Source organism: Acipenser ruthenus, chromosome 15, assembly GCF_902713425.1.
Source record: "Acipenser ruthenus chromosome 15, fAciRut3.2 maternal haplotype, whole genome shotgun sequence".
NCBI classification, from domain to species: domain Eukaryota; kingdom Metazoa; phylum Chordata; class Actinopteri; order Acipenseriformes; family Acipenseridae; genus Acipenser; species Acipenser ruthenus.
The window spans coordinates 1,020,390-1,037,408 of NC_081203.1; the positions used below are offsets into that span (position 1 = coordinate 1,020,390).

The window sequence follows — 17,019 nt, forward strand, 5'->3', positions numbered from 1 at the left end:
ATGGTCCTTCGACCACATCCAGTCACTTTCAAAAAGAAAGCAAGACATAATACATCAATGCCACAGCTTTGTTTAAGTGGAATGAAGTCTGGGTTCTGTGGAAATATGATTCTAGGAAAATAAAGAAAAACATTAATTGGACTGCTTTGTCTAAGAGAACTGTTTCACTAAAACTAAAACAGATACAGACTGAGGATATACTGTAGAGCATGGTTATGAAAAGTGCATTGCAGTAATAATTACGCAATTCCTGTGCAGTACAATTTCTTATCTGATGACAAAAACATGCAAGCCATCTCTGTTCAGATTCTAGAGTACATTTAAAAAAAATGTAAATGAATAGCAATTTAAAAAGTTGGATCATTGCTAAAGTAATTCCGCCAGATTTGCTTCAAAGTGTTTTGGACGTCTTTCAGCTCTTTTAAATGGGGTGAGTAGGAGGATGTGAACTTAGCTGCAGTAATGGAATTGCAGTATGAACTTACCAGACCATCATACATTAAATATGAGGCAAACGTACCACATTAAACATTAAAAAAAACAAATGCAGTTAATACTGAACCGCTGTCTGCAGTTCCTGAAAGCACAGTATCCAAACTAAAGTGGACTGATTTTTTTAAATATAATTTAAATTTAATATTCATTCTTATTGTGTAACTCTGCCAGTACATAAATCAACGTGCATTTTAAAAACCAAAAATGAAATTGAACATGTTTGCAGTAACCAAGAATGAAAAGTCTAAAGCTGAGGGAAGATAAAGCTACTGTTTTTCCCCCGCAGGAGACCGGGAGACCTAGTTTGAGGCAACTTTGCTGTATCAAACCCCACGTCTCCCCTGATGTGCCCTGCAGTGACCTTAAAACCTAGTCTACTGAAACCAATTTCCAAGCCATAAAGTGGCTTTGTGTTCCCTCAGCTTAAAAGTAAACAACAAAGAACGAAAACGTTTTCAATATTAGTTTTAAAGAAGACAGATTTGCACCCAAGCAGAAGCTGATTTACGTGGGCTTTGGATTCATTAAACAAGACAGAACTGAGCCCCTTACCAGTGATCGTGGCCTTGGTGGTGGCCTGTCTGCCCCGTGGCACAGTGATTTCTGCGTGGTCTCCCCCGGACAGAGATGCGTATTTAATGAGGTAGCTGTCCACTGTCGCCTTGCTGTTCTTCCACTCCAGAGTGATGCTGTTCTCAGTCTGGGAGATGCGCTGTAGGTTCTTGGGAGCATCCAGATCTAGAACACCAAAAAGGGGTTCTAGAGTGTTTCGCGAGATCAGCATTTTTAAATGGGTGACTTAATATTTAATCTGCGACCCTCCTGGGTGCTTTACTTTATACATTTTGAGGATTCTGTTCCCAGTCTCCTAACAGCTGCCCTAGGCTAAATCTGGAAGGCATTACTGGTTGTGTCAAAAGGGGGTAAATATTCCTTCAGTTACGAGATGTCAAAAGCTGAGAAGCTTAACCTTGCTTATGCCTGCATTTCAAAAGTCTGATGTTCGAGATCGAGATAAGGTTGATAAACCAAGCCTCATGATTCAAAGACAAAACACAAACCAAACAAAAACAGAATTTCATTATCAAACAAGAATGCCTCTGGCCATCCTTTAAACATCAGTACAGACTCTTAAGCGCCAGAAGTGTTTAGAAAAACATATTTCTAAGCAGTGAAATCTATAATATGAAATCTATAATATTATTTATTTAATACTTAAATGGGTTATGCTGTGCAACAACAGATAACTTATATCCTTGAATAAATAATTAATAGCAGGTTTTACTTTCAGCGTTGGATACATCCATTAAATAAACCATCCCCTGTTCATTGCCTAGACTCGGAGTGGTGGCGGATCTGAGCTGAACTGAGACAGGGCTGCAGCAAGCAGCAGGAGCAGCATGCCGTGGCTCCTGGACTCTGGACCTTGTAAATAGTTGTCATCAGTTGTTTGGTGTGCATTGGTCTGTTTTATGCTCGATTTACATAAATGTATTACTTTGTTCCTGATGTTATGGCTGCCTGTCTCCAACCAGGTCCTCTAGGACTGTATTTAAATAGCATGGTGGCCTGGTTAGGTTAGTCTGCCGTTGGTTCCAGTCCTGTGTAATGAAAATACAGTGTGTGTGTGTGTATATATATATAAAACAATAAAAACTGGGATGAAGTTCTGTGGTGTGGGCCTGCTGTCTCACCTGTAGTGAAGGACTCTGAGATGGGGTCGCTCCTCATGTCCCCCCTCTTAGACACCAGCGAGACCTCGTACTCCGTGTTGGGCTTCAGGCTGTCCACGTTGTACTGGCTGTCCGTGCCGGAGAGCTCCACTGTGGCCCTGTCTGTCGGCTGACCGCTGGGCCCGTAGGACAAGCTGATTCCGTCCACCTGGGCGACGGGCTTGAACCAGGTAATGAAGGCGGTCGAGTCCGTCACGTCCTTCACTTCCACTTGGCTTGGAGAGTCAATCCCTGGCAGGGTTAAAGTGTGCAGAGTCTTTAGGCTGGCTAGGTCACGGAGGGTCAAGAACAGTTTTGACCGAAGGCCGTAGCGCTTAATTGGTGAGCTAGACTGGGTTCTGACAGAACTGCATGTCAGTAGGTATGAGATTATCCTGTAATTTATGAAAATTGAATTAAAAAAACAAGCAAGGGATAACCAGTGGGATATACATATTAAATTCCTCTTTATCTTAGAATCCCTACTGTCACCTCAAAGCATAAATAAGAAGCGGTGTGCATATTTAACTGATTGTGGCAGGCATGGAAAGTGCACATCAACCTTGTGAAATTAAATCTGAGTCTGAGCTGGGGAAAAGAAACCACAGCTTTGCTTATCATAAATAGATCAGGCAGCAGGCAACGCAGTCCCGCGATTGCACTGGTAACTTCATATAATTTATAAGACCGCAGCAATGGCGCTGGGTTTGAACTCGCCTTTAGTGTTAATTAAACATGCCTGCCTGACAGCTTTATCTGTTTTTCAAACTCCAAAGGGCATGCCCTGTGGGGTTTACAGTCCAATAAAAGACGCGCATTTTCCAAAGAATGTCGAAATAGTCAGTCTACAAATTCTCAGTGGGACAGTCTTGCCATGGCTGCTTCCATTTATTCCAGTGGGGGTTCCTGGTCCCCCCCCCCCCCCCAACATACAAAGGGGGAAACAGGAGAGTCTGCTGTTTAGTCTACTGCCCTCTGAGCTGAGGGCTTGTTCTCCTAATTTAGGAACATGTGGAGGTGGTTACGACAGAGCTTTAATATTGTATAGCCTCAGACCGTAATACACTTTCCATAATAAATTATGGCTTGCTATTTCCTCTTCACTTGTCATGTTTAAACAGTCTCCTCTTAGTATTCTTATTATTATTGTGTGTGTCGTTGAGGACTTTTTGACTACCAGTTTTTTTTTTTCCACTGAGAACACTTCTAACAACCCAATTAAACATCCCCCTGTGTTTATAAAATATTCCCTCATGTTTGTTTTAACTCTTAAAGAGCAGTACCTATTCAAAGTGACCACAGTTCCAGAGCCAGAGCTAAACTCCACCCCCTGAGCAGAGCCGTACATTAGCCCATTGCTGACCCTGTCAGCCAATCAGAGCTCTTGGTTTAGATGCTGTTTTTTTGACTCACTCGTGATGACATTCTTAGTGGCTGTGGGTCCTTGGGTCTTGTTCTTCACAGCATACAGTGAAACCTCATATTCCTGACCGGGCCCCAAACCTGACTGGACGAAGGATGTCTCGGGGCGAGACAGGCTGCTGATAATTTCACCATTATCTTCTTTCTGTAATTTTTAATACGTGATTGGTTTAGTTTTTAGGTTCAGAATACGATTTAAGAAACACATTTCCCCGCTTCCAGCTGTGGCCCAGATGAAAAAATAAATGGTCAAATCAAACCGAATCTTATTGGAAAAGTTCAGATAAACCCCCGGTGAAATTAAATCTGAGTCTGAGCTGGGGAAAAGAAATCACAACTTTGCTTATCATAAATAGATCAGGCAGCAGGCAACACAGTCCCGCGATTGCACTGGTAACCCCATCACATTTATAAGACTGCTTGTGAAAACAATTTGATTTAATGTTTCCTTATTGGAATGTATCTCAGTGTCAAAATGATGGATCTGTTTTATCCCATTTGGATTTTTATTTAAATAGATTAGAATTTCCACCGGGATTCAGTTTGATTCAGCAGCATGAAATAACTCCCTGTAAATCTCATAGCTAGCCCATTAAAAGAAAAAAAACAGTCCAAAGGACATTGCAGTTGTTTGACAGATGGGCTGTAATTTTCAAAACTATAAAGCTGGTACTGAATATAGCAACACCTACAGTTTCCTCTACAAAGACTAAATACGTGTTGGCCCTGGTACCACCTATCAGTAAAAAACTGCCATGAGTTTACACAGCTTTGGGATTGCCTGGGGTTTACAGTGTAACTGCAGCGTACTTGCAAATGCTTAACCATTCTTTCCTACACTTTTCTGTGCCTCAGCTGCGGTATACAGCTGCAAACTGTTAGGAGCTCCGTTCACGGGCAGTCCCGCTTACCGTGTTTCTGAAAACGAGTTTCCAGCCGTCAAATGAGATGTCCAGGGGGTCCCACATCACCTCCACTGAGGTCTCCCGGATAGACTTGAACCTCAGGCCTTCGGGCTCGGGCATGTCTGGACAAACAAACAATACAAAAAAAAAAATAATAAAAAAATAACAATACAGCCCCTGTATTATTAACAGTACCTGTTTCGCGACTTACAATCAATGTTTTTTTTAACTTAAGGGCTTCTAAACGTTTTTTTTTTTTGCTAAAGGTTTAGGGCAGCAGTGTGGAGTAGTGGTTAGGGCTCTGGACTCTTGACTGGAGGGTTGTGGGTTCAATCCCCGGTTGGGGACACTGCTGCTGTACCCTTGAGCAAGGTACTTTACCTAGATTGCTCCAGTAAAAATCCAACTGTATAAATGGGTAATTGTATGTAAAAAAAATAAATAAATAATGTAATATCTTGTAACAATTGTAAGTCGCCCTGGATAAGGGCGTCGGCTAAGAAATAAATAATAATAATAATAATAATGACTAGAAGTTTGACTAGTGCCATAAAACAGGTGATAATGCGCCACCCTGCAAAAGCACCCCCAGGAGCCCTCTTGTGCTCTGCAGAGTGAAACGAGCGCGGGGGGGGGGGGGGGTGACAGGTTTCTGCCCCAGACTTACGCGTGGCGACGCGGGCGCTGACAGGGACGCTCCTCTGGTTCTTCAGGATGGCGTAGACCTGCACCAGGTACTCCACGCCCGGCTCCAGCTCAGGGATGGTGGCTGCTTGCTGGTCCCCGGGCACGCGGAATTCCAGCTCCAGACCCCCGGGAGCCGTGGGCACGTAGGTGATCAGGTACTCCGTCACGATCTTCTCATTGTTCCAGGTCAGGTTGACCGTCTCAGGGGTCACCTCGGTCACTGTCAGGTCCTTCGGGGGGGAAACTGCGCCGTCGCGGGAACACAAAGCCGAAGAGCGTTTAGGACAGAGAAGATTCAGATGTGGATGGAATTACTTTAATTCCATAGAGCCTGTTAGAATTCCTCACAGTGCATTTCTGCTTTAATATATAGAGATTTTCTGTAGCACTATGGACGCAATGACTCACACAAATGATATTCTTCTGTGTTTCTGATGGAGTGCAATGCATGCATTCAAAGACACTTAATCATATACGATATACTACACCAAAAACCCCAACCCCTAATTGAGTAAATAATCACTTTACACGATGTTGGAAGCCAAAACATATATTTACTCTGCATGCCTTGCGGTTAAACTCCTATCCAATTGCCACTAAGTCACTTCGTTAATCCACCAAACCTTGGGCAAAAAAAATATATCTATTTTGTTTACTAGCAAATTAGCAATTCATAAGACCCGTGAGTAGAAGGTAGGCTCAAAAAAAGTGAGGCATGCATCTAAAAGTACTATAATTACAGGACTTTACACCTATAACTTCAAAAGATCAGATTGCCTTGTAAATTCCTGGCCTGGGCTTGACATTTCAGAGGGGCCAGTCTGAACCTGTAGACCCTTAGTTTCATATCAACAACTCAAAAAAAAAAAAATAATAATAATAGAGAGTTGCAATACAGCTCAGCTCCAGCTCAGGAAGAAAGAGGTATTGCTCAGCACCTTGGAGGCTGCTTTGTAAGGGTTTATTCTTTTCTTTTAGTTCAGGGTATAAAAAATGACTGTGTATTTACATAGTAGTTACTTTGTAAATGCATGTGTACTTACACATAATTACAATGTTATTATGCATCGTTACAATGTACTCAATGTGTAAATCTTTTTGCACGATATAACCCTAACCCATTTCTGATACAATTGCGTACTTACATATGTGGTGCAAAAGAATGACACATTGAGTGCATTGTAACAATGCATAATGACATTGTAATTATGTGTAAGCACACATGCATTTACTAAGTAACCACTATGTTAATACACAGTCATTATTATTTAAAAATGTATGTTACAGAATAGAGTGCAGGCTAAATATGTCCTATAATGCAAACCATACTGTAGTGTAGAAAGCAAAGTCTTAGGTAATATGTAGCGAACAGCAGGCACTTGGTGCTACATTCCTGACTCCTAATGTAGCGAGACTAATCGTTACTCCTGCTTGTGGATTCTTTCCATGGTCTGTGACCCAGGCTTGTAAAGATAGCTGAAGGTACACAGAAACAAGTCACCGTGTGTATCAGATATTCTTGTAAAACAGAAACATGACCAGCAGTTGAAGTTGGATAAATTAATACATGTTATAAAAATGACACGTTAAAGTGTCAGGTTTTCTCATCACTTCTGACTAAATAGGAGTGTGTGGTTTAGTTTTCAGACCACTCTCTTTCCCGCTCTCAAAAAGCTTCACTGACCATAAATGCAATGCTAGTGACTGGTATAAATGAATGCTATAAACATTTAACTACCCTAAATTAGATTAAATCAGTCAGTTTTCAAGACTATTATTTAAAACAGATTTAGGCTTAATATGTAATGACAGTCAATTAACAGAATGGTACCCAAAAAAAAACATGACAAGAAAATAACAATTTAGCTAAGGCTGTTCAATATATATATATATATCACTGTATCTAGTGGCTAGGGGATTTCTGCTTTACGAAATGGGAAGAATGATTTTTTTCCAAATTGGTCAGTGAATAAATATTATCCCTCCCTGGGGCATGCAAGTAAATAACATAGTTCCTCTCTAAGGTCTGCATCTACCAGCTTCTCTTGATTTGAAATCAAAGACAAGAATAATTACGAGATGGAGAGCTTACCGTCGCTGCAGTCCGCCCCGATAAATCCCTCTTCACAGATGCACTGCCCATCAACACAGGTACCTCTGTCCTTGCAGCTATCAGGGCATGCCAGATCACTGCAGTCCTCTCCCATGAAGCCCAGGTCACAGACGCACTGCCCGTTCACGCAGAGGCCTCTGTCATTGCAGTTATTCAAGCACGAGAGTTCTCCGCAGTCTTCGCCCATAAAACCGTCATCGCAGACGCATTGCCCGTTCACGCAGCGGCCTCTGTCGTTGCAGTTATTGGGGCAGGAGAGCTCTCCGCAGTCTTCGCCCATGAAACCATCATCGCAGACGCATTGCCCGTCCACGCAGCGGCCTCTGTCATTGCAGTTATTGGGGCAGGAGAGTTCTCCACAGTCTTCACCCATGAAACCGTCATCGCAGACGCACTGCCCGTTCACGCAGTGGCCTCTGTCATTGCAGTTATTGAGGCAGGAGAGTTCTCCGCAGTCTTCGCCCATGAAACCGTCATCGCAGACGCACTGCCCGTTCACGCAGCGGCCTCTGTCGTTGCAGTTATTGGGGCAGGAGAGTTCTCCGCAGTCTTCACCCATGAAACCGTCATCGCAGATGCACTGCCCGTCCACGCAGCGGCCCCTGTCGTTGCAGTTATTGGGGCAGGAGCTCTCACTGCAGTCCTCTCCCACGAAGCCCTCGTCACAGACGCACAGCCCATCCACACAGTTCCCCCTTCCGAAGCAGTCGTTAAGGCAGGTCTTCTGGCTGCAGTCGTCGCCTGTGAAGCCTTCATCGCAAACACACTTTCCGTCCACGCATCGGCCGTGGCCCAGGCAGTCGTTGGGGCAGGTCAGCTCGCTGCAGTCTTCTCCGGTGAAGCCGGCGAAACAGACACATTTCCCGTCAATGCACTCGCCCCTTCCGAAGCAGTTGTTGGGGCAGGTCTTTATGCTGCAGTCTTCTCCGGTGAAACCTTCGTCGCAGACGCACTGGCCGTTCACGCACCTGCCTCTGTTTTGGCAGTTGTTGGGGCAGGAAAGCTCAGAGCAGTCTTCTCCCATGAAGCCCTGATCGCAGACGCACTGCCCATTGACGCATTGGCCCCGGTTGTTGCAGTTGTCAGGGCAGGCCAGCTCGCTACAGTCCTCGCCGACGAAGCCAGGGTCGCAGATGCACATACCGTTCACGCAGCGGCCTCTCTCCTTGCAGTCGTTGGGGCAAGTCAGCTCACTGCAGTCCTTGCCAGTGTATCCAGCGCTGCAAACACACTGCCCGTCCACGCAGTAGCCCCGGTTGTTACAGTTTCCAGGGCAGGTCATTTCACCACAGTCCTCTCCGGTGAATCCTTCCTCGCAGAAGCAAACGCCGTTAACGCAGCGGCCTCTGTCGTAGCAGTCGTTGGGGCAGATGAGCTCAGAGCAGTCATCGCCGGTAAACCCTTCATCGCACACGCACTCGCTGTCCACACAGCGACCGCGGCCCAGGCAGTTGTTGGGGCAGTTGGTTTGGGAGCAGTCTTCCCCGCTGAAGCCCTCGGTGCACACGCATACCCCGTCGATGCACTGCCCGTTCTCACTGCAGTCCACCGGGCACGTCTCTACCCCACAGTCTTCGCCCATGAAGCCCTCGAAGCAGACACACACGCCATCCACACAGCGGCCCTGGTCCTGGCAGTCGTTTGGACACGCGGCCTCCGTGCAGTTGGCACCGGTCCAGCCTGGCTCGCACAAGCAGCTGCATGTCTCTGTGCTGTAGTTACCGTGGCCATTGCAGTAAGGTTTTATCTCTATGGCACCTGCGGACAGCAAGGGTACGAGTTACTAAGGCTAGCTCCACTACAGTGTATTTTACAGAGGGTTAATTAATGGGAAAATAGAGTCGCTTTAAGGCAACCTTGGTGAAAACCTAGGTGGTTGGACCAGTTATTTTTAAGGTCAGATCCTTAAGATCTAAATGGTTTGGTCATCATTATTTACAACCCTATAGTTTAACAATGTCTTCCGGCTCCTACTGCACACTAAGTTATATTTTTCAAATAAGAATTCAGGAAAGCTCAATGAACAAACAGTGACAACCCAACCTTCCATCCACCCACTCCCTCACCCAGCCCGTATGGCTGTGCCTTACCTTGAGCCTGGGACTGACAGCACCCAGCCCCACTGCCGCACTGTTCCTTTAGAGAAGAGACCTGCCCCTCCAGGAGCTCAAGCCTGTGCAGGAGGTCCTTGAGATCGGGGGCGTTGGCACAGCCGCAGGCCTGCCGGGGGATGTTGATCCGGTGGGTGAAGACGATCTGGTTCTCCCCATCCAGCGTGTGCTCAACGGACTGACCATCAGATATGGCTTGGGGCTTGACCTCTGTCGCACCGGGAGAATCCAGGTCGACGGAGCACAAGGAGCTTGAAGGGACATTGATGTTGTAGACATGGTTGAACACCACAGGTTCATCTGGGGAAGGCAGGGTGAGGTTCTCCTCTTTTGGGGTGACCAGGGCCTCCCTCCTCTGACGGATGACCTTCTTGATGATCCCAGCGTGGGTGCACTGGAGCAGCATGCCTACAGCCAGGCAAGCTAGGACGTGGCCTTGAAGACCCATGGTTTTCTGTTAATCTGTGCCGTTCGCAGGGCAGCCGATTGAATAGGGATGCGAGAAAACAATCTTCTGCTGGTTTTGGTTTCTGGGGGAGGGGGAGGGAACAACCTGAAAGACAATAAAATGAGATCTTAGTGAGCGAGCGAGCGAGCCACAATTTAAAGGATTGTCTCAGGGCCTCAATTCATTAGGAGACAAGGAAAGGGCTGGGATTACAATACCTGCAGTTTTAATTGGATTGCGTTTCAGAGGCCGAAGAGAGTCACTTTAGAAAGGTAAAGCTGTGCTTTTGTTTTTTGTTCACTACAGCAGGCTTATTTTTGGAAGTGTTCACTGGAGTTATAGTGTCTTCAGTGGCTTATCAGTGTAACGTTCTATACAATACAGTACGTGCCTCGAGGTATCACACTACAATGCTTCTCTTGAAAGGAACACAATGTTTTTGCATTTAATCAAAGCACTGACCATGACATTCCTCCGGTGAAAAAAAAAGATAATTACACCTAAGATTTGTAAGAAGTTTCCAGGTATATATTAACCCATTTGGCCTACACGCAGGTAGAATTTAGCCAGAAGGGAAGAGGTGAAAGGTTATGGACGTAGATTATGGGAAACTAAACCTCTGAAAGAATTCATTCCCTCATGATTGAGGTATTTTCCTTGTGTCTTTTTATGACCGTACGCTATTAGATGACTCAGGTAACACCTGTATTGAGTGAAATAACCCCCTTTGTGGCGTCTGCAACACTACCCTGCCTATTAGAAGTATTTTAACAGCAAGGGGCACAGGGAGTAGGGAGATGAGATGTATCATGGTCGCAAAAGCTTTGGAAATTGAAGCTGAACTTATTAGACCTGTATTAATGTTAGCAGCCCATACCTTCTGGAGGTGCAAGCATGGCATCAAACTACAAGGGGCATTGGACTGGGGTTGCTTCCTTACAAAAGGTAAACACAATAAAACTGTTACCCGTCCATTCAAAACCAAAGCTTTTTTTTAGGAAAATGCAGTTAGATCATAAATTCCTGAATGTCTACTAACATTTTAGACTTGATGTTACACCTTTTCTCCTTTTGTCTCCAAACAAGGGAAGACTCTTCATAAAGACTTGTGGACGAATGACTTCAAATAACCAGACACTGACATTGGCGACAGGGTCAATGAAAAGACAGGGGATCTTGAGATACTGTTGTGAATTGAAAACTGGATAGGTTAGATACCGGCAGTGAATGCACCAGACTCACGCGGCTGTTTCTGAGATAAGGAAAGCTTTGCAAAGTGCACACAGTAGCTCGAGGTCTGTGGAAGGCAAACCCTTTGGAATTCAATTACAATTTGATTGCTCTTGGGCTCATCAGGGATTCAGGTTACAAGGTTAATGTTTATGATTTTACCACAGCTTTGTGTGCATTGCTCTGTTTATAAAAGCTGCTGTGGAATTAAGTGTGCATTGTATTTTGCTAGACTTGCAGGAGAAAAGAAGAGAAAAGGAACACTAGTCACCTTGATTGAGATCAATAAAGTCTAGTATAGCATATATAATAAGGTTCATTCAACCTAACCCTTACGGATTGGTTTAGAAACAGAATGGTCAGTGTCACATTTAGGATAGCAAATGTTGGCTCAGAATCTCATCCACCTATTACTTTATCTACCTAGGTATAGGACCCCTGCAACAGTCAGCCCTTAAACGTTTCTTACTGATGAGTGGTTCAAATGATAAAGACAACAAACTAAACCCAGAACTAGGGTTGTGGTACGGAGCAGTAAAAATAACAAAGCATGGTGGTCTTGATTTGGAAACGGTCCATGCTTTGTACATTAAAATTGCATCAAGCTTTTTCACAGGGCATTTTGGAGTTCTTACGCAGTTTTTAAATCCCGGAAACAGCATAATTAAGGGTCTGGTATACCGGATACGGCCAAACTACAAGGAATTCTACAACATCTTTGAAATTCAAGGACAGGGAAATGATAGGTGCAGGAAGCACAGGAGAGAAACAAAGAAGGAAGAAATACCTTCACCTATCCAAGCGTGAGATCATCTGTCTGGTCTCTAAAGAAAGCGGGCCCCTGGGAATAATTATCAGCAGCTAATTTGCCAAAGGACACTGGTTCCTTGACCCTCAGATCAGGGATTATTAAGGAGATGACATCTATTCTGTGAGTACCAGTGAACAGGATCTATTGTCTGAGCAGGCAGCCCACATTAGAAAGACGTTAATGTATCCACCAGTTATGGCCAGGGTGCAGTGTCGTGCTGCTGGAAGAGATAAGGTTTTTCCCTCCAGGGATGAGAGGAGAGAATGAACTCAGTTTACCTCTTGTCAGTCTGTTGCAAGCCAGGAATTAAATCCACAAGATAGCTGGAAAATGGCTTGGCAATGCTGATATGATTTAGTTCTGGCTGGTTGAGCTAATTTTTCTGTTTTTTTTTTCTTTTAACTGGATTTTCTCCATCACAACCTCAAAGAAAGGCAATCTTAGAAAACTGTCAATGCTGTTGTTTTCTGCTTCTGGGGATAGCAGTCTGCACGGAATGAAAAATCTAGTGTCTCGAAGAGCATTATAAATGTGTCTTTAATCAAACACAGGCATGTGATGAGGCTGTCTGCTAACACATCCATGCTCATGCACTCACATTGCAACTGGACAATGAAAATGGAGCAAGCACAAACTTTGCCAATTCTTTTAAACATCTTCAATGCATTAAAAAATAAAAATACAACGTGTGCCATCTCATCTGTTACAAGTACTGCAATTAGATTCATCTGCTGGGTTTTTCATTGTGGCAGTTCTGGATGACCACAACTAAGACTGCTGGCATCCAACTTCTAATGCAGGAAAACCATCATCATCAATCCTGGAAGCACTGAGAGGAAACAAACCCACATTGTCCTCAGCTTGTCCTTAGCTTGCCAAAACCAATTTCTTAAAAAGAGCCTTTCTTCCCGAAAACAATAGTGTTTTTTTTTTTTTTTTTTTTTTCTCGTGTTTCCAAACCTGACACACTTTTGCCCAGTGGGATAATACAATACTCTGGATCTGATTAAGAGAATGGCTTTATTATATACAGTAGGTCTGCCCTCTGTTGTTGAGTGAGAATAGTCAATAAAGTGGGTTCTTCCCATGAATTTATCGTTCCCGTAAGTCCATGCAGAATCACTGTATAACCTTGCATTTACTGGTTGGTGGATGCTGTAGAGTTAATGTAGTTTGCCCTTTTGTTGGGCTGTAGTTTGGCTCCCAGACTGCAAGCACTGTAACTGCAGAGATGCACCACAAAGCAGATTCGCATTATTCTGAGCAGTGTCCTTAAACACTTGGAAGCTGTGAGCATCGCATTGTTAAGGATATTTTACAAAGCTTTTTTGTCTGACAGATAATTAGGCCCATTTGGCTGCTTCGGTTCAAATTAGGGCCATTTAAAAGCCCTGGCAGGCCCAGGAAGAGGATGCAAGGAGCGGCTTAACCTTGCATGCTAAGTAAGTATTTGGACGCTGGAGCCTTTTCTGAATTTAAAACACTGGAGAGACACTTGCTGTACAGTCAGCAGAAAGGAGTTATTGCACCCCTGCTCGTTACACACCATCGTGATAACACTGGGTTAATTCTAAATAAATACAGTACATAAGAAATGCTTGGATTCTTAATGAATGCTACAAATGCCGATAGATACACCATGAATGTGTGCAGAAAAGGCATTGGAGTCCGTGTTGAAGTTGTTCATTTTTAGAGTTCCTCTTGCAGAAAATAAATATTAGTGATTAAGCGAGTCCTTGAAGTATTGCGTCACATAGACTGTGTTCAATTACAAGCTGCGTAGCGTGGAGGTGGCTGAACATGATGCATCACAGACCTTATAGGACTATAAAGGGTTATAAAGGGACAGGGTTAATATGTAAGGAACTCCAATATTTGCTCCCATTAAGAAATGGGAAGTGGCTGCGAGAGCTCTGTTGATGCCGATGATAAGAGCAGAGGTATAAAAGATCGGATCAACAGCAGAACAGACGAAATAAGCCAACAGGACCGTCGCTGACACGTTTACACATTCGTCTACCAAGTAGTTTTATTTAATTTAATTTTATGGATTTCCTGCCAGACAGTGACCCGCTGTTATCTTAAAGAATCTGCGCCCTCCTTCCAGTTGGGCTGTTAAGTTTAGTCTATAGCGGCCCATTTCAAAGGAGCGTGCCTTTTAATCTACTCAGTGAAGGATAAAAAGATTGCCGGATGTGTATGCAAGATGTAAATAAAAAGCAGTAGTTAACTTACAATTTCTGCTGACTTTGAAAGCTACAAACTCTGTTTTATAACTTCATTCCGGAGTCTAATGTTTCTTTGGAAACTTTGCTGGATTATAGCTCCTGTACCACGATGACTTTTGCAGCTTCGCTTTTCCATTCATCCCATATTGCGAACAGAAGTTTCCTTTTAATTGCTTCTGCAGGATTCCTGCATGATTGATGACAAGCCCTTTTCTCTGTGTGTATTTTATATTGATGTGTACACCAGACTTTGCGGCTTATGCAAGGCACCATGTTGATACGCTGTCTCGCTGAACTTGAATTTGGGAGAAAACATTCTCTAAGCACATGTGGGTGTGTAGAAACTGGAAACTGGAAGCTGCACTGGAGAAACCCCAGCGTTTCAATCAGAGACGAGAGGAGGAGAGAGAGAGAGAGAGAGAGAGAGAGAGAGAGAGAGAGAGAGAGAGAGAGAGAGAGAGAGAGAGAGAGACTAGGACTGATAGACTAGACACAAATTGAATTTATACAATGATTGCATCCATCTCATTTAAGTTGTATTATTATTATTATTATTATTATTATTATTATTATTTTTATTATTATTATTATTATTATTATCATCCAAAAAACAACACAGTATATAAACCTAGTTTTCTGGATTCTGGATCCTATTTGTTGGTCCCTCTTTATAGTTTTATATTTATTTACAATCCAGCATTTGTTGTTAAATTGTTTGAACCAACTGCTAAATCCCAGTGGATTCAGTTTATTACTCACCTTACTGCATTTAAAATGATCAGTTTCCTTTACAGTTTCCTTTACTCATAAACTGATGTTTTTGCAGTCGGTAGCTATCCCCTTTTCAACAGCACAGGTTATAGTATTGCACTAATTCATGGGTTTGCAGTGATCCTGATTTCTAAGAGTACTCTGTCAAAACTGACGGATTTCACTTGTTGTATTGCTGTTGTCTGTAGCAGAAAGAGGAGGAGTGAAAGCATGTTTAGCAGCATGCAGGTGGTACGCAGACTAGATGCACTTCTGTGATGCTGGAACTCACTTTGACTGTAGATACAAGTAACCCTCATTCTACACAATGAGATTCAGTGACAAATTTTATATTCAAACGCTGACTGCATTCATTCAATCCTGGCATGCACACAAGTGTATTAAAATGGTGCCGCACGAAATTAATTATGGTATGCTAAGAGGGATAAGACAGAGGAGTGAGATTAACATGTGCCAAAAAAAAAATGTATGCGTTAATCGCAGTAGTTATATATAATTTTTTCTTTTTTTTCAATTACTTGGCCTTACCCAGCACATGACTGCACATAGATAGTAATCGATAGTACACAAATCATTTGCGTGAATGGAAGGGAAACACTATCTAAAAAATGATGAACCATAGACACAAGAGGGATGGGCTCCATTAAGAATATCACTGTGTCTGCAAAAAAAATAATAAACCAGTATCCTGCTGTGATATCCATCAAGGCTGCACTTCAGGCTCCTCCGAATTGGGGCATGGGAAAGAAATGCTGCTGAGACAACTTCTACATCTCCTGTAATCATGAAATACTGCACTGTATTACAAGGCTATGCTGGATCAATGATCATCGGCTTCTGTGCATGTGTAGTGACAAAATCTTCATGGGATTGGATGACGATTGATTGAAGACCCTTTTCTTTTTGAGTTAAATCAGAAAATCCTGTGCAGCTCATGCGGTGGATCAATGCAATGACCTGCCAAAGTTGAACAGGCTACAATTTAGCACCTTTGGTGCCAGCAGAGAATCCAGCAAGTCTGCAGTGATTTGATCCTTCTGGGACAAAAGCCACTAAACCAAAAAACGTGCTTGCACCCCCCCATTTACCTATATCTACACAAAGCTAAATGCTTTAATCAAATGCATGTTCTTGAATTTGTTCAAACCCCATAGAGTTCTCACAAAGGGGGTATATTTGATTGATTGCATCTTTTTTTTTTATTACACACCGTAAGTAAATGTGTCCCTCAGAATATCACGCCGATTCAATAGTAAGCAATGATGCTGAGCACTTTGTGTCAGAGTCTCAGACCCTGGTATCATGGATTGAAAGCAGATGGTTGTTGATACAGTCAGATATCCGATACAGGCAGCTTGTGCAGTTCCTTGCTGCTGGTTAGATGCCTCAAGTTTACTTTGCACTGTGGGTGGGGGGGGTCACCTGGATTGATTGAGCCGCAGAAAAGAGAAGAAAAGGCCCTTTCATGCATTCAAAGCCAAACCCCTTAAACACAGACCTGCTTTGCATTAGAGAGCGAGTGCCTCCTTTATTAAGACATATGGATTGTTAAGTTGCTACTGAGATAGCGAACTGGCAACGGCCCATTAAATTTGTTCCAACAAAGATTTAGTATTCCTAGCATTAGCTGAAGGGAGGAAACCACATTTGTGGCTCATTATAGAAGCAGGCATTTGATCTAACTATCATGCTACTGTAGGGGGCTGCCTATTTTGTTAGTTTAACCTCTGCTGCTCTCTTTGGTCCTGTTCGTTTCATTAGCGAATTATGCCAGCACCAGTTTGTTTTACAGTCATCCGTAACTACCTCTCCACCTCCCCTGAAAATCTGGATTCAACTGCAGTAAAAATAAAAGAAACATTATCTGCATCTGGATTGGGTGAACACAAAGCTCTTTCATTGATTCACAGAGCAGGCTGCTGGAGAGGCAACGGGTTGAAAGGGTTTAAAATGTCTTCCCGACATCACAAATACAATCTGAGGGACTGATCCCCCAACGAGCCATGGGCTCACAGTTAGGGGAGTGCTGTCCAGGCTCACTCCATCCCAGGCAAGTGTATGAAAAACTTCACTCCCTAGAAAGATC

At 43.5% G+C, this 17,019-nt stretch overlaps 1 protein-coding gene across 1 annotated transcript in view; it reads right to left on the minus strand.

Moving 5' to 3' along the window:
- Positions 1–17,019, minus strand: part of LOC117973966 (tenascin-like) — a 47,742-nt gene that overhangs the window by 25,056 nt on the left and 5,667 nt on the right. Inside the window, 7 exon segments of the mRNA XM_058986732.1 lie at positions 1,048–1,233; positions 2,190–2,459; positions 3,621–3,774; positions 4,541–4,656; positions 5,202–5,465; positions 7,314–9,092; positions 9,425–9,998. Of these exon segments, the coding sequence (XP_058842715.1) occupies positions 1,048–1,233; positions 2,190–2,459; positions 3,621–3,774; positions 4,541–4,656; positions 5,202–5,465; positions 7,314–9,092; positions 9,425–9,893 (3,238 nt within the window). The 5' untranslated portion in view covers positions 9,894–9,998.